The sequence below is a fragment of the Rhinoderma darwinii genome, chromosome 7 (assembly GCF_050947455.1).
Source record: "Rhinoderma darwinii isolate aRhiDar2 chromosome 7, aRhiDar2.hap1, whole genome shotgun sequence".
Taxonomy (NCBI): domain Eukaryota; kingdom Metazoa; phylum Chordata; class Amphibia; order Anura; family Rhinodermatidae; genus Rhinoderma; species Rhinoderma darwinii.
In genome coordinates, this window is record NC_134693.1 from 136423919 (window position 1) to 136446123 (window position 22205).

General features: G+C 40.9%; 1 protein-coding gene across 1 annotated transcript in view; it reads right to left on the minus strand.

The window, feature by feature from the left end:
- The window catches only part of KBTBD12 (kelch repeat and BTB domain containing 12), a 52181-nt gene extending 32881 nt beyond the window's left edge, over positions 1–19300 (minus strand). Inside the window, exons 1-4 of the mRNA XM_075832416.1 lie at positions 18133–19300; positions 16143–16413; positions 7861–8011; positions 3943–4140 (exon numbers count right to left, since the gene is read on the minus strand). Coding sequence (XP_075688531.1) covers positions 3943–4140; positions 7861–8011; positions 16143–16413; positions 18133–19205 — 1693 coding nt within the window. The 5' untranslated portion in view covers positions 19206–19300. The remainder of the gene's footprint in view (positions 1–3942; positions 4141–7860; positions 8012–16142; positions 16414–18132) is intronic.
- Positions 19301–22205: the final 2905 nt, after the last annotated feature.

Below are 22205 nucleotides of genomic sequence, written 5' to 3' on the forward strand. Positions count from 1 at the left end.
CCGGTGGACCCGCTGCCAGGGATCCCAAACAGTAGAAGAAATTCCAAAAATGTATTTATGACGTGCCACAATTTTGGTGCAAGAAACTTGTTCTAAAGAAAGCCGACCATGAGATCACGCAGATTAGAGAAAAGTCTCTAACATGTCCATCAAGATGTTTGTCTCCTCTAGGTTTACGCTGTCTTCATTTTAGACAATATTAATAAATCTCCATTAATGTGTCAGTGTTTTCTGGAGTGTTCCTTTAATTACTGGTCCCTGGTCTCATTTGGCGTCACTCCTATAAATTTCACGATTACAATTGAGTGGCAGATGCATTGGAAGAATCAACAGAATATTGTCTTTCAACGATTGTATATGCTAATAAAATGGGCGGGGCCGTGACAACCTACAGTCCACTTATTAGCAGAAAGAGCTTGAGCAGATGAATTTTATAAATGCTTGGTCAAAATGTAACATGGCAGCACAGCTCAACCAATGATAAACTAACAGAGCAACAGGGGAATTATTTTGGATGGAGTTACCCTTTAAAACCCTTCCATCCCGCCACCATAATGATAAAACCAACTGCACAACTGAGATCATATCACACTTTCAGACATATATCTTTGGGTTGAATGTGCAGACGTCTCTCTATCTGGACAATCCTCCTGACGTGATCATAGAAGAGCGAGGGATTAGAGTCTAATTTTATCAGCGCACGCAGGATGAGAAGTGCAGATTTAATCCCTCTCTACATAACAGAATTTATATTTTTTTTGGGGGGGATTATTGGAGGCCAAATAAATTTAAAGTAATAAAAGGATGATCGTTAAAGAGATGTGTCCATTATGGTGATTAAACCTTTATTTTTACTCCATTTTTAAAGTTATTACGTCCGTGTAGTAGTTATCATGCATTTTTAATCCCATAATACAATATGGGATGATGTAATTAAAGGGAAAGGATTAATTCCAGCCTGATAAATAGTTCTGGTATGCTTAAATTGTCTTCCTCTGTCAAATTATTAAAGGATATGTCCACCTCCGATAAAAAAAAATCTACCGTTATGTGTATACAGCTCCCATGCAGACTTTTGTGTTTCCATGGTTACAGACCACAAACAAACTTTGTGTGGTCTGACTCTGCCGTCATACTCCACTCCATCTGCCCCCTACTTACATGTGATATGTACAAGAGATATGCCCCATTAGATGCAGCCTTGTTGGTTGCCACCCCGGTTTCCTAGAAACTGGGCAGCGCTGGAATTTTTGGGCAGGTATTTAGTATGTTCATGACAAAAGTTTACTCATTTACAGAATAATGGACCTGCCACTCACAAAATGTTCTTTGGTTGGGCAGAAGAAAAGATCTGAAATTAGTAGTCAAGGGCTTTTTCAGAAGTAAACTTTCCCATTGTCTTCGTCTCAATGCAAGTTCAGGAGTTTTTCAAAGAAATTCCCCAAGACCTACTCGGCTTCCATTGCTTGCACAAATTACTCTGAACTTAAAGGGGAATTCCATATGAAATGATCTTTTGCTATGACACAGTGGGATGGTAGAGGGCGTTATTCAATGGGGGGTCCGTGTGAACTCAGATCTTTGCTGACTGCCATAGTAAAGGGGCCACATATCTCTGAAAAGGTAAAGTTGGGTATTTATATATCTCCATCACAATTCTTACAAATCAATAGAATTTCATCGTGAGGATTGTGTTGGGACAATGACCAAAAAGTTAGCGCTGGAGCTCATGGACCCCCTCGTTGTCACTTCACAAAAGACATTCGATTATAATGTAGATTTCCCCTTTAAAACTTTATTTATGCTATGCATCGTGTCCAAAAGAACAAAAGAAAACGATTTGCATGTCCTCATCCACTTCACGTAACTTTTTTGCTGCCAGAATTTTTGCATTTTTTTTCGCACTTTTGACATACGCAAATAAAATCTGAATTATGAAATAAAAAAAATCATATCATACCCGTATGGCACATTGTGAAAATGCCACCCAGCACTTTATACTCATGGGCGCCTTTATGCAATTTTAATAACATTTTGTGAATAATGCAATAAAAAAATCATGTTTGTGGCCCAAGCAGAACCTGAAATACACAACGTACTAGTACTTGTGTCTATGTCGACCTGCACATAATCACAAGATCTGAATAGACCAAAAATCTCTGCGATCCAGATGCCGGTGCAGATCGGTGTCACAAAGTCGACAAATGTCCTGATCAGGTGCCGGGGCCCGGGGGTTATTATATGTGCAACTACTCATGTTCTCACTTAACACATATCCTCTCTCATATAGGCACACACCAGGGCAAAAGGAACAGCAAATGCTATGGGGCCCAAGAGCTAAGAGTGACCATCTTTACATAGAGGTAAGGTAGTGATGCCCCATGGCTAACACTGCTGTATGCATTATCCCTCCGCTGCAGCATTACTTTTTGCATTATTTCTGTACTTATTTGTCATCATGTGTGCATTATACCGGCATCATTATGTTTTTGCTTTTTTACCTATGCTGCTGTCACAGTGTATATCGTGACCTTTTTTTTGTGTGCGCTCTTTTCCTGTACTATGATATAATGGTGTACATTATCCCTGTACTATGACATCACTGTGTGCATTATTTCTGTGCTATAACTTTGCTTTCTGCATTATCCCACTATTGTGACATCACTGTATTATTATTACTATACTAGGACATCACTGTGTTTAATATCCCTGTACGGTGACATCACTGTGTACATATCCCTGTACTGTGACATCACTGTGTACATTATCCCTGTACGGTGACATCACTGTGTACATTATCCCTGTAGTGTGACATCACTGTGTACATTATCCCTGTAGTGTGACATCACTGTGCACATATCCCTGTACTGTGACATCACTGTGTACATTATCACTGAACTGTGACATCACTGTGTTTAATATCCGTGTACGGTGACATTACTGTTGTACATTGTCCCTGTAGTGTGACATCACTGTGTTTAATGTCCCTGTACGGTGACATCACTGTGTACATTATCCCTATAGTGTGACATAACTGTGTACATATCCCTGTACTGTGACATCACTGTGCTTAATATCCCTGAAGTGTGACATCACTGTGTACATAGCCCTGTACTGTGACATCACTGTGTACATTATCCCTGTACGGTGACGTCACTGTGTACATTATCCCTGTAGTGTGACATCACTGTGTACATATCCCTGTACTGTGACATCACTGTGTACATTATCCCTGTACTGTGACATCACTGTGTACATTATCACTGTACTGTGACATCACTGTGTCTAATATCCCTGTACGGTGACATTACTGTTGTACATTATCCCTGTAGTGTGACATCAGTGTTTAATGTCCCTGTACGGTGACATCACTGTGTACATTATCCCTGTAGTGTGACATCAGTGTTTAATGTCCCAGTACGGTGACATCACTGTGTACATTATCCCTGTAGTGTGACATCACTTTGTGCATTAGGGTGAATTATAAGCTCTTCATGTACTGAAATTGCTGCTAAAGGTGATCATATTGGAGTGGGGCCCCATTATAAGTCATGCTATGGGGCCCTATGATTATTTGTTATTTCCCTGCTCTTTCATTGGTAACATGTACAGGGGTCACTGGATTACCCCCTGGGGTCACTAGAAGGCTGTACCGGGGGATGACAGTATCAGCTTCCCACCTCCGTCTTTAAAACTACATTAGCCCATGGCTTTAATTTGTTGGCAGGCAGTCCCCTATGGGATCGGGTGGGGAGGGGCCTCTAAGCCCTTGGCATACATTGAGCCGTTGCCATCCTACCACCGTGTATAGATCCATTGTACACCAGTTGCCCTTTGACCACTGATAAGAACAGATCCAGTATGAAATATGATCGAAGCGAAAAGGCTGAGAAGGTTTATCCCCAGAAACCTTGTGCACCACTAATATTATAAATCTGATACCTGCTCCACGATACCCTCCACAAACATACAGCTTCCCTTCCACGGCACCGGCATTGCTTGCGTTACTTCTCAGGGCGAGGAGCGGGTAAGGCATAGCTCTACCTTCTCTCCAGAAATTCCCATCCACATTATAAATTTCCACATCATCAAGACACTTTCGGGCCTGTCCTTTGTCTGGACCGATGCAGCCGATGCCACCTGGAAGAGACACGATCCGGGAGATTTATAAAGCCAAATACGCCAGAATTTTGCGCCAAATTTATTATGTGTTCTAGACACTAATTACACATCACTCGACAGTTTTGAGCTGTTTCTGGCTGTCTAGTTTTATCCAGTCTAACTTTAACTTTTTGAAGGTTCTAACAAGATCAATTTACTATTTAGTAATATCCGATATAATAGGGGCGGGGCTGTGACAACCTCCCACTCCTTCTTATAATAAAAGGACAAACCCTAAAAATATTAGTTCTCGAACTTTTGCTCTGTTTGGTCCATTGGCAATGGGTCCAATTAAAAAAGAATAATATTCCAAGAGTGGAACTGTATATATACACACACACACACAGATTTTTTTGGGATGGAGTTACCCTTTAAAAAATGTGTATGAGATTTAAAAAAAAAAAATGTAGAAAAAGCGCCACTCTTGTCCATGGGTTGTTTCTGGTACTGCAGGTCAGCCCACTCATCCCATTGATGAACACTATAGTCATCCTCTCCCCAAGAATGAATTGGCTGATAACAGGGAGCAATAGCACAAGCGGTAAACTAGATGTTAAGTGGCTTTATAATAAAATTGTCAAATTGCAAAACTGTAAGAAGATATTACTGAGTTTGTTTTGCTACTGTGAAGCGCTCGACTCCAGTGCCAGCCATCTTCATCCTCGTCTCCGTCCTTTCTCAGGCCTGAGTTGTTATTCGCAGGATGCGCTAAAAATAACGCCATTGTCCGCATAATGAGAGGGCCGATTCAGAGGGTCTTGGATGGACCCCAGAATTAGAGGCTACAAGCATCTTAATGGAATGTGCACAATAAAGATGTCTTACAACCCAAGTCCTGCACCGAGGCCCCTTCATTTCATTTACTTGCTGACGAACAAAACTCATTGACTATTCTTATACCCTCGTAAAAACAATGGGGCAAAAAAGAAAAATTTGCAAATTCCCATGACATTTTTTTAAATCTACATAAGACTTCCTTTGTTTTCAATCCTGTAATCCATGCTGCGGCTAAATAAGACGTCTATTGATGAGGAAATCCTATTACTTGAAGCCGTGCGATCAAAGCATCCTTGTTCTCGGCCCATCTCATTTCCTTCTTCCAGGCTGCGAAAACAGCCGAATTTTTTTTTTTTTTGCTTTTTTAAACTTCTAGTCCTCAAATAGACTCAATTAAAACACAATTGTCTTAATTGTGCAAAAATCAACTTCAAGTTCTTTTTTTGGGTATTTTTTTTTTTTAGAATCCTTCTGGGAAACGGAATTGATCTTCGCTTAGTGGCGCGCTCTCCAAGTTTTTCTTATGAAGTGGGACGGATGTTTTTTTATAAATAGAAAACGAGAGACCAGATATTATGACATTCTGTAAAGCCGTAAGAGTTATCCGAGGGACCAATGAGACAGTGGCCTTAAACCTGTGGCTCTCCGGCTTTTGTGAAACTACAACACCCAGCATGCCCTGACAGCCACAGGCTGGGAGTTGTAGTTTCTTAAAGCGACCATTCCGATTCCAGGACAAAATTATAAATGTGATGGAGTATATGGAGTTATATTACATCCTGCCCTCCAGTTGCGCCCCTCTGCCGTGGGTAGGCTGCTTTGGGGTCCCAACATGGCTGCAGCGCTTCTTAGACTACGAGTCTGAGACACTCCCCACTGTTCTCGCATTGGCCAGCGCTGCTCACGTGGGCAGTTCTGGCCAATCAGAGGACAAAAGGAGTGTCTTAGACTAAGTCCGTAAAGCGCTGTGGCCATTTTGGGAAAACAGAGAGGACCCCAAAGCTGGGGAATCCACAGCACATGGGCACAACTGGAGGGCACCAGGTAATATAACTCTATATACCCTATGACATTTATAATTTTGTCCTGGGCCCGGAGGGTCGCTTTAACAGCCTGAAAGCCACAGGTTTGAGAACACAAGTCTATCTAATGGATCACTTAATGTTTGATGTTGGATCCCCCTAATCCAATTGCAAGGGAGATCTTAGCTATAGAGCGAATGTCCTACATTGAACACCATTTTATTTTTGTTTTAATTAAAATAGGTAAAAAAAAAATCTGTACAGATTAATTTTCTTTAAAGGGGTTGTACAGGAATAGAGGAAACATGGCTGCTTTTTTTTCTACTAAAACAGCGCCACACTTGTCCATGGGTTGTGTGTGGTATTGCAGCTTAGCTCTATTAAGGTGACTGGGGCTAAGCTGCAATACTTCATACAACCTGTACACAGTTCCAAATCCCCTGCTTAGACATAGATTCAAAAAATAAAATACTGACTACCTGCAGTCACCACTAGGGGGAGCTTTTGAGCTTACTGCATACTAATCATACATTAAACCATTATACAGAAAGCTCTTAGTCTCCCTCTTGTGGTGGCTGCAAGTATCCAACATGTTATTTTTTTAAATCTAGGTCTAAGCAGGGGATTCTGAGCTTTTTATTAGAAAAACCGAGCTCCGACCGCTATAAAGATATATGGAGAAATTAATCAGCACAGAAGTCTGGACCCAAAAAATGATATAATGCTAAAAGGTGGAGATGAATTCCTCCGTCCCTCTGGCAGACTGGTAAAACAAATCTCCAGTATTTATCCCTCATACGAGCAGAAACTCATGTTAAATTCAGCACCATTAAGGCCTTGCCTGGCAGAACGTCCTTCACTCTGCACTTGACTCGAAGACTCAGCGATGCGTGACACAAGCAGTAACTGCGTCTATATAGTGTAAATGGTTTCGGAGCAGTGAATGTGACACGGCAGCTATTTATACACAGATTGAGAATCAAAAGCAAGGAAGGATGTACACGCCGATGCGGTATAATTAGCGGAGCCATTGCTTAAAGGAAAAAAAAGTTTTTGTAAATAATTCAAATATTATTGGCTGCCAGGAAGAAGTCGAACTTTGCTTACAGACATAAATCGACTGATAAAGGCATCTTGGAATGGGAGGGGGGTGAGCTGAGGGAAGAGTACAGTACCTTCATATGATGCGGGATTGTCCATGATTGGAAAAACGTGGCTGTTTTTTTCCACAAACAGCGCCACACCTATCCACAGGTTGTGTCTGGTATTGCAGCTTCGCTCCATTGACGTAAACGATGCTGAGCAGCCATGTTTTTCTAATCCTGCACAATCTCTATATATACTTATAGAAACTTGTGTATTTATAATTCGTTTTTTAGCAAAGGAGAAGTAAGCAGTGCCCAAAGCATTAGAGTACCCAGTGCCTTGGTCATGCGTACACAATGGGGCTCCACAATACAAACCTTTCCTGGATCTGTTGGTTCGTTTCCGCTCAGTTGACAGCTTTTGACCCTCAGGCGGTTTATAAACGAGTCCCTTAAAGGGAGTTTTTAATTTTGATAACTCATTTCGATATGCCCAATTTAGGCACATGGAGGTAATATTGGGGGTCCCCCACATGGGCCTCCCATTTATTAGCCAGAGCAGAGAACTGCTACAAAGAATAACTCTTCTACTGACTAGTCCATGCATTACAAGGACCATGGACCCTTGGGCACTGCCCAGCCCTGGCGCTTAAACTTAGTCTATGGGCGATTTTTGTCATGTACCCTTGATCACTGCTGAAATGGTCAGTTTACCCTGGCAATAAAACTTGGGCTAATGATGGACACTTGGATACTCCCAAAACTTGGGCCATTTGAGGTAATGGTCACTCTGCCCCTGCTCCTCATGGCCTTACCCAAGACAAAGATTTCGCCGTTAATCACAGCAACGCTGAATCGATACTTGGAATACTTCATCGGAGCCAACAGTTTCCATTTATCAGTGATGGGATCATATTGCAACATGCGGTTACTCAAACGATCTGGTTCATCATCAGGGAGATCTGTCTGTGTATATATAAATAGTACATGTAATTATAAAACAGACATTAAATGAAGCAATATAATACTCGTTAGTCCTGAAACAAAACAAAGAAACATAATAAAATTCCTTTAATCTATCATCAATGAAGATCACTTGTATTCTAGTTCAGGTTGAATCACTCTGTAAAAACATTCCATTACTTATCCTGTACTGATCCTGAGTTATATCCTGTATTATACTCCAGAGCTGCACTCACTATTCTGCTGGTGGAGTCACTCTGTAAAAACATTCCATTACTTATCCTGTACTGATCCTGAGTTATATCCTGTATTATACTCCAGAGCTGCACTCACTATTCTGCTGGTGGAGTCACTGTGTACATACATTACATTACTTATCCTGTACTGTACCTGAGTTACATCCTGTATTATACTCCAGAGCTGCACTCACTATTCTGCTGGTGGAGTCACTGTGCACATACATTACATTACTTATCCTGTACTGATCCTGAGTTACATCCTGTATTATACTCCAGAGCTGCTCTCACTATTCTGCTGGTGGAGTCACTGTGTACATACATTACTATCCTGTACTGATCCTGAGTTACAGCCTGTATTATACTCCAGAGCTGCACTCACTATTCTGCTGGTGGAGTCACTGTGTACATACATGACATTACTTATCCTGTACGGATCCTGAGTTATATCCTGTATTATACTCCAGAGCTGCACTCACTATTCTGCTGGTGGAGTCACTGTGTACATACATTACATTACTTATCCTGTACGGATCCTGAGTTATATCCTGTATTATATTCCAGAGCTGCACTCAATATTCTGTACAGGTTACTGCACAATGTAAATACGGCACCTGTAAATGCAGACACTGAACAAGCAGGGAATACTGGGGAGATTTCAGCTCCGAGGCCTGCAGAATTATAAATCTCTGGAATATAACACAGGCTGTAACTCAGGCTCAGTACAAAGTAAGTAAAGTCATGTATTTATAAAGTGACTTCACTATTTATGTATATTCATTCCATAAGCGAAATGATGCCTGAAGGTGAACATACATTTTAAGTCCGGCTTCCATTGGGGTCACGGATCCCCCGACCAGCTCACACGTCTGCCTGTTTCATTGTGATTCTAATTTAGGTTTGTCATTTACCTTTCAGTAGAGACGACAGAAAATAGTGATTTCTACATAATGCAAATCATTTTTATCATAATCCAAGCAAAACATGTTCTACTAATTTGAAAGGGAACAGGCAAACTGTTGATGAAGCCGCTCGCTGGAGCTGGTAAGCGATGCCTTCCTTCCTGCCATCTGTTTTGAGTACCGACTGACAAAAGCAGAATGTCTAATATTAATGCCAGTCTTGGTTCATCAATAGACGCCCACTGGCAATGTATGTGATGGAAACTTCTTCCATTCTGGCCTCTGCCTCTTACGGTTTGGGCATGTAGTAACCGATCCAGCGGCCTGTCACCCGGAGCCATGTTGCCCTATGGGACTGGTAACTTGATGCTCTTGCAAAATCTCTTATAGGCCCCCACCTACCATGTGCCATTTATACTACGTGTGCCTTTTATATATGGCAATGGGTTCTTTGGGCCCTTTAAGGCTACATCTGTACCCCCTACAGTTACGCCCCTGTTGATAATATGAAGGGGTTAACAGTATGGAATACAATGATAATGTCCAGCTCATTATCCGCAGTTGCCTGTATGGCTCTAGGCTTGGCTGCATGTTCCCTTGAGGGTGCGGCTGGTCCAATGCCCGCAGGTGCTCCTACTGCCCTGTTCTAATTTGCCTCTGGCATGTAAAGCGTGGGCAGAGTTTGCCGCCTTCTTGTATATAGTTTTTTCGCTATATAAATAACTCCAAGCTCTTGACAAGCTGTCACTTTATCATAATACATTAACCCCGTCACTGCCGCAACCCTCTCCGAGAACATCTAAGATCTGGTCGTGTTCAGTTCGGAACATCCAACTAATTATGTCAGAGGCTCCTCTAAGATTCCGTCTCATCTTCTTCCTCCCACAACATTGTTTGAAAGAAATCTTCTCGTAAACAGTAAAAAAAAATAAAAAATAATATTTCATCATTGTCGTAGGAACTAAGAAAAGTGTTGTGCAAACTACAAGTCCACCGGAGTTTTGACAGGAGTTGTCACCCAATTCTCCGACGATGGCAAATCTGCCAAATTATGGAGTGATACATCCCCTGCCCCAGATTCTTACATAAAATAATCATATAGGATGAGTAGTCTAGGTAAGCTGGGTGACAACTCCGACAGGAGCTGTAATGGCGGCCATATTAGTCGTGACGCAGCTTTCCCATGCCCTAGCGTACAACCCAGCCAAAAGATCAGCACCTCTATTACTCATTATCAGTATTATTGGGATTGATCGGCAGATAAAATGTCTGGATCAGAAGGGAATGAGTACGAGAGCATCGGTGCCTCCATTTGACTCCTTGTCCTCATTAGTCCTAACAAAAAAGGGGGTAACACATCAAAATAATCTCCAGGATCCCCCATCATTGAGGGTCATTCCCCTCAGTCTATAATCAACCGATATTTTATCATCTTCTTTTTTGCACTGGTGGTATTTTTGTTGGTAGTTTATAATGGTTCTCCGCTTTGGACAATTCCTTCTTGTTTAGAAGGGTCCCTTGACAATAAGATGATTACAAAGTGTCCCCCTGCTGGGACCCCCAGCGATCACCTATAATCTATAGGGAAAGCTGCCATTAAGAGTTCAATTTCCCTGCAGCGCCTCCACAGGAGAAATGAAGTATTACACAGTGTCCATTCATATCAATGTGTTGTTTGTGTAATACAGGACAGGACAGGACAGGTCCTCCAGAGAGAGAGACGCTCTATGTAACTGCTCTCCACTCTGCCCAATCCTGAACAAATGACCCCCCTCTATTAACCCAGAATTCCCTAAGGCCAGATTCACACGAACATGGGAAAACTCGGACGTGAAAAACATGAAGTTTTTCACATCCGAGGTGCCGCTTTCACAGATCCCCACAGACTTGAGACTATAGAGTGATCCGTGAAAACGGAACAAAATAGGACATGTTGAAACAACGGACGTGTGAACGGCCCCTTTGAAATACATGCGTCCGTGTGACGGGCATTGTTTTAATGGCCGTCACACGGACGTACTCTACGTTCGTCTGAATTCGGCCTTATAGGATATAGGAAAATGTTTTTTTCTAAACCAGACAACCCCTTTTAATGGTGAGCTTGTGCGTATAAATTTCAGCTGATCTGAAGAAGTAGAGCTGCAGCAGGAAGCATGGAGGAGGCAAAGAAGAGCAGCCTGGGTTTCTAATGAGACAAAAGATGGATTTCTGACTACCTCAGACTCTCATAGACAATGCAGCTAAGCTGGAGTCACAGGATATAGCTGTGTCCTAAGGCTATGTTCACACGGAGTGTTTTGCCGAGTTTTTTGACGCGGAAACCGCGGCGCAAAACTCGGCAAAAACGGCCCTAAAACGCCTCCCATTGATTTCAATGGGAGGCGTCGGCGTCTTTTTCCCGCGAGCAGTAAAACTGCCTCGCGGGAAGAAGAAGCGACATGCCCTATCTTGGGGCGTTTACGCCTCTGACCTCCCATTGACTTCAATGGGAGGCAGAGAAAGCGTATTTTGCGGTGTTTTATGCCCGCGGCGCTCAGCGGCCGCGGGCGAAAAACGGCGCGAAAATCGGCGTGCAGGGAGAGTAAAATCTGCCTCAAAGTTCCAAACGGAATTTTGAGGCAGATATTCCTCCTGCAAAATACTCAGTGTGAACATAGCCTAATGAAGGAAAGCATAATAGACAATAAATAGCAGAAATTAGTAATCCAAAAGTATTACCTGATATATAATGAGCCTTAACATGGACATATACTGTAAAGTTGCATATAATACAGATGTAGCCAATAAATCTTGACCCATAACTTGCTGCAATGTGATATCACACAACAAAAGCCATTGAAAAAGTCAAGTTAATGTTTCTTGACACTGTGTATTTAACCCCTTCCCCCTGCTGGCATTCTGGGCCCTAATGTCCAAGCCATTTTTTAGATTTTTCCATTGTCACATTCGAAGAGCTGTAACTTTTTTATTTTTGCGTCGGCATAGCTGTATAAGGTCTTGTTTTTTGCGGGACGACTTGCAGTTTTTATTGGTACCATTTTGGAGTAGATGCGACTTTTTGATCACTTTCTATCACATTTTTTTAAAGTCAGGATTAACAGAAAACAGCAATTTTTCCATTGTTTTTTATTTTATTTTTTACGGCGTTCACAGTGCGGGTTAAATAATGTAACAGCTTTATAGTCGGGGTCGTTACGGACGCGGCAATACCAAATATGTGTAACTTTTTTGCTTTATTGTAGTTTTTTTTAATAGTAAAGCATTTTGTAAGGGGAAAAGCTGGGTTTTTCATTTTTTTTTTTTCACTTTTTTTTTAAATTAACTTTATTAAACTTTTTTTACTTTTTTACTAGTCCCACTAGGGGACTTCCCTATCCTCCGATCGCTATTATAATACACTGCAATACTTTTGTATTGCAGTGTATTACTGCCTGTCCGTTTAAAACGGACAGGCATCTGCTAGGTCATGCCTGCGGCATGATCTAGCAGGCATTCGCTGCAGGCAGACCTGGGGGTCTTTATTAGACCCCCGGCTGCCATAGAAGACACAGACACTCGGCGATTTTATCGCCGGGTGTCAGTGAGATGAGAGGGAGCTCCCTCCCTCTCTCCAAAACCATTCAGATGCGGTGCTCGCTATTGTGCACCGCATCTGAAGGGTTAAACAGGTGAGATCGATACTAATATCGATCTCACCCGGCAGAGCAGGGACGCCCCCAGCCCTCAGCTGCCTCTGGCAGCTGAGAGCAGGGAGATTTCACGGCTCCCTGCTCTGTTTACTTTATTCTAATGCAGCGACGTAGTTTGGCGGCGCTCTAGAATAAAGCCCACTAATGACCGCCGTAAAAAGACGTATCGGCGGTCATTAAGGGGTTAAAGAGACTCTGTCACCACATTATAAGTGCCCTGTCGCCTACATAAGGAGATCAGCGCTATAATGTAGATGACAGCAGTGCTTTTTATTTAAAAATCTATCTATTTTTACCACTTTATTAGCAATTTTCGATTTATGCTAATGAGTTGCTTAATGCCCAAGTGGGCGTGTTTTTACTTTAGACCAAGTGGGCGTTGTACAGAGGAGGGTATGACGCTGACCAATCAGCATCATGCACTCCTCTCCATTCATTTACTCAGCGCATAGGGATCCTGCTAGATCCTTATGTGCTGTTTTATACTAACACATTAACGATACTGAAGTGTTTAGACAGTGAATAGACATTCCACGGGATGTCTATTCACAATCTCTGCACTTCGTTACTGTTTCTATGGTAGTTACAGCAGAGGAAGCGTGATCTCGTTGTAACGTGTCATTTACAGCGAGATCTCGCGAGATCACGCTTCCTCTGCTGTAACTACCACAGACAGAGTAATGAAGTGCAGGGATTGTGAATAGACATCCAGTGGAATGTCTATTCACTGTCTAAACACTTCAGTATTGTTAATGTGTTAGTATAAGACCGCACATAAGGATCTAGCAGGATCACTATGTGCTGAGTAAATGAATGGAGAGGAGTGCATGACGCTGATTCGTCACTGATTGGTCAGCGTCATACACTCCCCTGTACAACGCCCACTTGGTCTAAAGTAAAATTACGCCCACTTGGGCATTAAGCAACTCATTAGCATAAATCTAAAATCGCTAATAAAGTGGTAAAAATAGATAGTTTTTTTTAAATAAAAAGCACTGCTGTCACCTACATTATAGTGCTGATCTCCTTATATAGGAGACAGGGCACTTATAATGTGGTGACGGAGCCTCTTTAATGCATTAAAAGTCAAGATAAAGATGGCGACATCTGTATATATATAATATATATATACAGTGGAGGAAATAAGTATTTGATCCCTTGCTGATTTTGTAAGTTTGCCCACTGTCAAAGACATGAACAGTCTAGAATTTTTAGGCTAGGTTAATGTTACCAGTGAGAGATAGATTATATATAAAAAAGAAAAACAGAAAATCACATTGTCACAATGATATATATTTATTTGCATTGTGCACAGAGAAATAAGTATTTGATCCCCGACCAACCATTAAGAGTTCAGCCTCCTCCAGACCAGTTACACGCTCCAAATCAACTTGGTGCCTGCATTATAGACAGCTCTTACATGGTCACCTGTATAAGAGACTCCTGTCCACAGACTCAATGAATCAGTCTGACTCTAACCTCTACAACATGGGCAAGACCAAAGAGCTTTCTAAGGATGTCAGGGACAAGATCATAGACCTGCACAAGGCTGGAATGGGCTACAAAACCATAAGTAAGACGCTGGGTGAGAAGGAGACAACTGTTGGTGCAATAGTAAGAAAATGGAAGACATACAAAATGACTGTCAATCAACATCGATCTGGGGCTCCATGCAAAATCTCACCTCGTGGGGTATCCTTGATCCTGAGGAAGGTGAGAGCTCAGCCGAAAACTACACATTGCGCCGTAATGGATTAAAATCCTGCAGTGCCCGCAAGGTCCCCCTGCTCAAGAAGGCACATGTACAGGCCCATCTGAAGTTTGCAAATGAACATCTGGATGATTCTGAGAGTGATTGGGAGAAGGTACTGTGGTCAGATGAGACTAAAATGGAGCTCTTTGGCATTAACTCAACTCGCCGTGTTTGGAGGAAGAGAAATGCTGCCTATGACCCAAAGAACATCGTCCCCACTGTCAAGCATGGAGGTGGAAACATTAGGTTTTGGGGGTGTTTCTCTGCTAAGGGCACAGGACTACTTCACCGCATCAATGGGAGAATGGATGGAGCCATGTATCGTCAAATCCTGAGTGACAACCTCCTTCCCTCCACCAGGACATTAAAAATGGCTCGTGGCTGGGTCTTCCAGCACGACAATGACCCAAAACATACAGCCAAGGCAACAAAGGAGTGGCTCAAAAAGAAGCACATTAAGGTCATGGAGTGGCCTAGCCAGTCTCCAGACCTTAATCCCATCGAAAACTTATGGAGGGAGCTGAAGATCTGAGTTGCCAAGCGACAGCCTTGAAATCTTAATGATTTACAGATGATCTGCAAAGAGGAGTGGGCCAAAATTCCATCTAACATGTGTGCAAACCTCATCATCAACTACTAAAAACATCTGACTGCTGTGCTTGCCAACAAGGGTTTTGCCACCAAGTATTAAGTCTTGTTTGCCAAAGGGATCAAATACTTATTTCTCTGTGCACAATGCAAATAAATACATATCATTTTGACTATGTGATTTTCAGTTGTTTTTTTTAGATAATCTATCTCTCACTGGTAAAATTAACCTAGCCTAAAAATTCTGGACTGTTCATGTCTTTGACAGTGGGCAAACTTACAAAATCAGCAAGGGATCAAATACTTATTTCCTTCACTGTATAATGTATAAATATATTAGATGGTACATAAGACAGGATCTGTTTTCAGCTGCCAAGTCTCAGGGGTATCATTAATGAAGCATTGCGCTTTCTCCAGTTCTGCTTTCTATTACTGTAAGAATTTATATATATATATATATATATATATATATATATATATATATATATATATATATTGTGCTGTCCTGGAAGTTACCGTATATTGTCTGCATACAGATCTGGACTAGAAGCTCCCAGCATATGATCTATGGGTTCTGTCATATTAACAAAATGTTGTATCCGAGACTTGTGTCATCTCAACAGCTCTGTACATTGTCTCACTCGAACGCCAGGAGAATTTCTTATCATGGGGTAGTCAACAAGTTCCATGTGACTGTGGAGTGTAACAACTGTATCAAGATGTCCACTTTCAGATGACCCCCATTGAAATATTGTTTCTTTCACCCCAAGTACTTCGTTTTGGCAATCATGGTCTCACAGCCACAATGTTCTTCCCTACAGCACCCCCGCAGGAACAAAAAAAGATGACAGCCCATCATCCTGCCTTATATATATATATATATATATATATATATATATATATATATATATATATATTTATATATATATATTTAGATTTATTAAAGGTCTGTTGGTTTCCACTAACCTGTGGTGTCCAGCCACCCATCACATAAAGCTTATGGTTGAGCGTGACCACGGCGTGACAGGCCAAAGGAAGTGGCAGTGGCGCCACACTCCTCCAGGTGTCCTTATCCACCAAATATTTGTCCACACAGTTGGTAACGACATATTGGTTTTTCAGCTTCATTTGACCTCCAATCAGGTAAAGGTCATTGTGAACAGTGCCCAAAGCATACAGCTCCCGGTAATCGGCAGTGCAGAGCTTTTCCCAGCAGTAGTTCCCTCGGTTGTGGTACCTGGTCAATGAGAAGTTTGCAAGAAATGTCATAATTTTCATACAATGCATTCATTACATTACTTACTGATAACAATCATTTTCTCATCCAACTTTCCTAGACTCATGAATGAATGCTTTGCTGCTTATCTAGCCAAATGTGGTACTCAGGAGTCTGGTAAAGCTGAGTGACAAGTCTTATGGGTACTGCAATGGTGACCATATTGATAATCACTAAGCTGAGAAACGACTGGACAGGACCTATAACGATATGACATAAGCGGATGACCCGGAAGCAATAATGAGGACCATATCAGAAGGAATTATGGTACGTATTCATAATGGGAGCAGCAAAGGTGACCATATTGGAAGCAATGATGATGACCATGTTAGTAGCAATGATGGTGACCATGTTAGAAGCAATGATGGTGACCATATTAGAAGCAGTGATGGTGACCATATTAGAAGCAGTGATGGTGACGATATTGGAAGCAATGATGGTGACCATGTTAGTAGCAATGATGGTAACCATATTGGAAGCAATGATGGTGACCATATTGGAAGCAATGATGGTGACCATATTAGAAGCAATGATGGTGACCATATTGGAAGCAATGATGGTGACCATATTAGAAGCAGTGATGGTGACTATATTGGAAGCAATGATGGTGACCATATTAGATGCAGTGACGATGACAATATTGGAAGCAATGATGGTGACCATGATAGTAGCAATGATTGTGACCATATTAGAAGCAGTTATGGTGACGATATTGGAATCAGTGATGGAGACCGTGTTAGAAGCAGTGATGGTGACTATATTGGAAGCATTGGTGATAACTATTTCGGGAGCATTGATGATGATGACCATATTGGAAGCAATGATAGTGACAATATTGGATGAAATGACGGTAACTATATTAGAAGCATTGATGATGACTATTTCAGGAGAATTGATGATGATGACCATATTGGTTGTCCCTCAACTTTCTTAGACATATATAACTGAATATTTAAGGGTAAATTTGTTTTTGTTATTTAAATTAACCTGTACAATAGATCAGACAGGTTCATATAATACAGTCAGAACTAACCAATTCCCATACAAAAAAAGAAGAAGATGGGAGAAATAATTGCCTTCAGCCTATTTCGAGAGAAGAACAAAACTAATAAAGATACGACATATTCCTTTAGGATTTGCTGCCACCACTGCATATTATTTATGAAGCTCTTTATTTTTAGTGCTGAGCGAGTTCTCAGAACTTGTTCCACTAATGCTGCCGTTTTGCATGCTTAGTGCTCCCATGTGTCCTGCTAGGATGGTTTCCGTTCAGTCATCCAACATCCTTAATTCACAGTCCTTATTCTCTCAAAATGTAAACATTTAATGATAATGAACCCTAATTAATAGGATACGAGAGAAAACATTCCAGTTGGGATCCAGCCAGAGGGACAGTTTGTATGTTCTCCCCATGACCAGCTCCGTCTTAATCCTTTGTAGGAGAGGATGGTGGAATAACTCTTGGGTGCCATTGCTAGCTTGGCTTGTTTGCAGTACATATGTAGAAGGGGGCTCAGAGGAGGCTTACAAGACCCATTGGGAAGGGGAATGGGGTCAACCTTAGGTGTGGCATCTCATTCACCATGGATCCAAAAGAAACCGCCTTCCAACATTGCACGTAAAATGGTCAGAATGGGAATAGTTACCATCACATTGGGAAATCAGTTGGATTCTACTGACCTGCAGATCTCAATACGACTGTTCTTTTGCCTGGACAACCTCACTGCTGTTGCTTCACCGGCCAATATTATATCATTGTTTTCGGTAACGACACCTGTCAATACCGAGCCCAACACCTCTCCTTGCTTCGGCGATGGCATGTAACATATTTTCCCCGTTGTAGGAGCAAAGCAAAAGCTGGCATCTCCATAACTTCCATATTTCGACCTAATGCCCGTGGCATTATTGCCAAGACAGAGGAGAAGACTTGTAGTCTCCATTCCATAGCGGAGACTAAGAGATACTTGAGTAGATTTCTCAATAGCTTCTAGGGCCTGTTCAACCATGTCATAGCATTGGGCATTACACAAGAGTACGGTGTTCCTCTTCCTAGCTTCTCGAAGGAAAGACGGGCTCACGAGAAGTAATCTGACATGTTTTAAAAGATCAATAAGGTGTTGGGATCTTAGATTCTTGTCATAGTTCACCCATCTTAGAACTAGGTCTAAGATGCTCTCTTCTCGAGAAACATTGAGGTCATCGGACTTGATCATGGCCATCAACTGTTGAAAACCAACTTCTAGGATCTCCTCGTGTAGGCCGACCTCACTAAAGTGTTGATATAAGTATTTCTTGGAGCTTTCTTCTAAGTCATCTGCACTTATTTGCTTGGCAAAGTTGAAGATCCCAATGCAGTTTGATGCATCCATATGGTCCATCATGTAAGTTTGACACATCTTGAAGACCTCATCCATCTGCATGAAATAGGTGGCGGTGGCGACACCTTGGACAGTTAGGTTGTTGATGTAGAGTTGTGAGGTGTACATGTATTCCAGGATGATTGAGACACTTCCAGCAGTGATGTCATGGAGGGTCACTTCCATTTGGTTACATTCCACCAAACCACACGTGAACATGGCCCTGAAATATGGACTGAATGAGGCTAACACCACCCGATGACATGGAAACTTCTGTCCCTCAGCAACCAGGACTATGTCAATGAGCTCTGCTGATGCACGCATCCTGCTGATTTGTTCCAATAGTTTATAACTGTGCTGATGTTTTTTACTTCTATTATCAAAGTCCATTTCCATGATGAGGAATGGTGGACAACCTGGTTTATCACGTTTCAAGGACAGAGATTTCCACCTGCTCAGACAAGTTGTTAGATGAGATGTTCTGCAGTTGTGGACTGGAAATAGGAATAACATAAATTAGTAAAATGTTCTGCGTATCACCATAGATTCAGTTATATTCAAAGAAATAATATCTATCTATCTATCTATCTATCTATCTATCTATCTATCTATCTATCTATCTATCTATCTATCTATCTATCTATCTATCTATCTATCTATCTATCTCATATCTATCTATCTATCTATCTATCTATCTATCATCTCATATCAATCTATCTCATATCTATCTATCTATCTATCTCATATCTATCTATCTCATATCTATCTATCTATCTCATATCTATCTATCTCATATCTATCTATCTATCTATCTATCTATCTATCTATCTATCTATCTATCTATCTATCTATCTATCTATCTATCTATCTATCTATCTATCTCATATCTATCTATCTATCTATCTATCTATCTCATATCTATCTATCTATCTATCTATCTATCTATCTATCTATCTATCTATCTATCTATCTATCTATCTATCTATCTATCTATCTATCTATCTATCTATCTATCTATCTATCTATCTATCTATCTATCTATCTCATATCTATCTATCTATCTATCTATCTCATATCTATCTATCTATCTATCTATCTATCTCATATCTATCTATCTATCTATCTATCTATCTATCTATCTATCTATCTATCTATCTATCTATCTATCTATCTATCTATCTATCTATCATCTCATATCTATCTATCTATCTATCTATCTATCTATCTATCTATCTATCTATCTATCTATCTATCTATCTATCTATCTATCTATCTATCTATCTATCTATCTATCTATCTATCTCATATCTATCTATCTATCTATCATCTCATATCAATCTATCTATCTATCTATCATCTCATATCAATCTATCTATCATCTATCTATCTATCTATCTATCTATCTATCTATCTATCTATCTATCTATCTATCTATCTATCTATCTATCTATCTATCATCTCATATCAATCTATCTATCTATCTATCTATCATCTCATATCAATCTATCTATCTATCTATCATCTCATATCAATCTATCTATCTATCTCATATCTATCTATCTATCTATCTATCTATCTATCTATCTATCTATCTATCTATCTATCTATCTATCTATCTATCTATCTATCTATCTATCTATCTATCATCTCAATCTATCTATCTATCTATCTATCTATCTATCTATCTATCTATCTATCTATCTATCTATCTATCTATCTATCTATCTATCTATCTATCTATCTATCTATCTATCTATCTATCTTCTCATATCAATCAATCTATCTATCTATCTATCTATCTATCTATCTCATATCTATCTATCTATCTATCTATCATCTCATATCAATCTATCTATCTATCTATCTATCTATCTATCTATCTATCTATCTATCTATCTATCTATCTATCTATCTATCTATCTATATCTCATATCAATCTATCTATCTATCTATCTATCTATCTATCTATCTATCTATCTATCTATCTATCTATCTATCTATCTATCTATCTATCTATCTATCTATCTATCTATCTATCTATCTATCTATCTCATATCAATTTATCTCTCTATCTCTCTATCTCTCTATCTCTCTCTCTCTCTCTCTCTCTCTATCTATCTATCTATCTCTAGACTGGGATTATGGATGTTTCGTCCATCCTTCACGAATTGCTGGATTTCTGTGACTTCTTGTTCTGTTGGTTATCTATATCTATAGCAATAGCAACAATCTGTCAAGAGAAACTTTCCAACAAGCCTGATAAGTTTTTTCTTCATGTATCTGTGCATCTATGGCCAACCTAACAATTATCTTTTTTTTCATGATATGAAATCTGCAATAACATATGGCAAACGGCTAATAAACCCATCACAGCTTTCACCACTTAACTAATTCCCACGAGAGATTAATATTTTTTCCCTTTTCGAAAGTGCACCCGGGCGGATCGCACATGAAATGTTTTATTTTACTCTTTGTTTTTATGTCATAATTGCTGTAACATTGCGCTTATATTTCAGGACTTAATTAATACCTTGATTTTAATGAGGCTGTAAAGTCATTCTCTCCCCTTTCTAGATAAAAATAAATGCGCAGTATTATACAAGATTGATGTGGAGGGTCAATTTGTAATTAAAGGCGCATATGCCCCTTCCTGTAATCCAGGGGTGGGAGATCATTTCGACCGGCTCGATCACACTCAGACTGCGCTGCCACCACATCATTCACTACTTGGCTCTGTCCACCCTACTCACTCACATTTAGGAGCAGGAGGAGTGCGGACGGAGCCAAGTATCGCGGCGACGGTCTGAGTGAGGTCCGTGCGTGCCGGCCTGAGAGTGAACCTGTCCGGTCACCTGACATCACGTCAGTCAGGTCAGGTGACCGGACTGGTCCACTCCCCTCACAGCACGCACCGAACTCACACTGACCGCCACTGCTGCCGCTGTGGTTTTTGTACTACAAGCTGTTAAAAATGTGGCAGGACCTGTTTTAGAGGGGAGCACAAAGTCCTGGACGCAACTCTTTTCCTCATACATAAACCAGAAGGAATAGTAAGGGAAGTAATACAAACACCATGGGCACGTCAGAACACCGGATATGTCACTTCGGGGACCTGCATCAATCTCTAGAACGGGGCCCCCTAAACCTCGTTCTGCCGCTCTGTGTTGCAACTGATGCAGTTGAATTCCGACCATGAAAAAGGAAACAGCCTATCTCGCTGAGCTGCGCTGTTTCCGTAAGTCCCATAGAACTGAACAGTAGTTATGGAAACTGTGTAACTTGCGTGCTACGCTGCTCCCGTAACTGCCATTCACTACTATGGGAGTTACGGAAACTGCGCATCACAGCGAGTTCCGCCGTTTTCTTCTACATGGTCGGAAATCAGCCGGAACACAG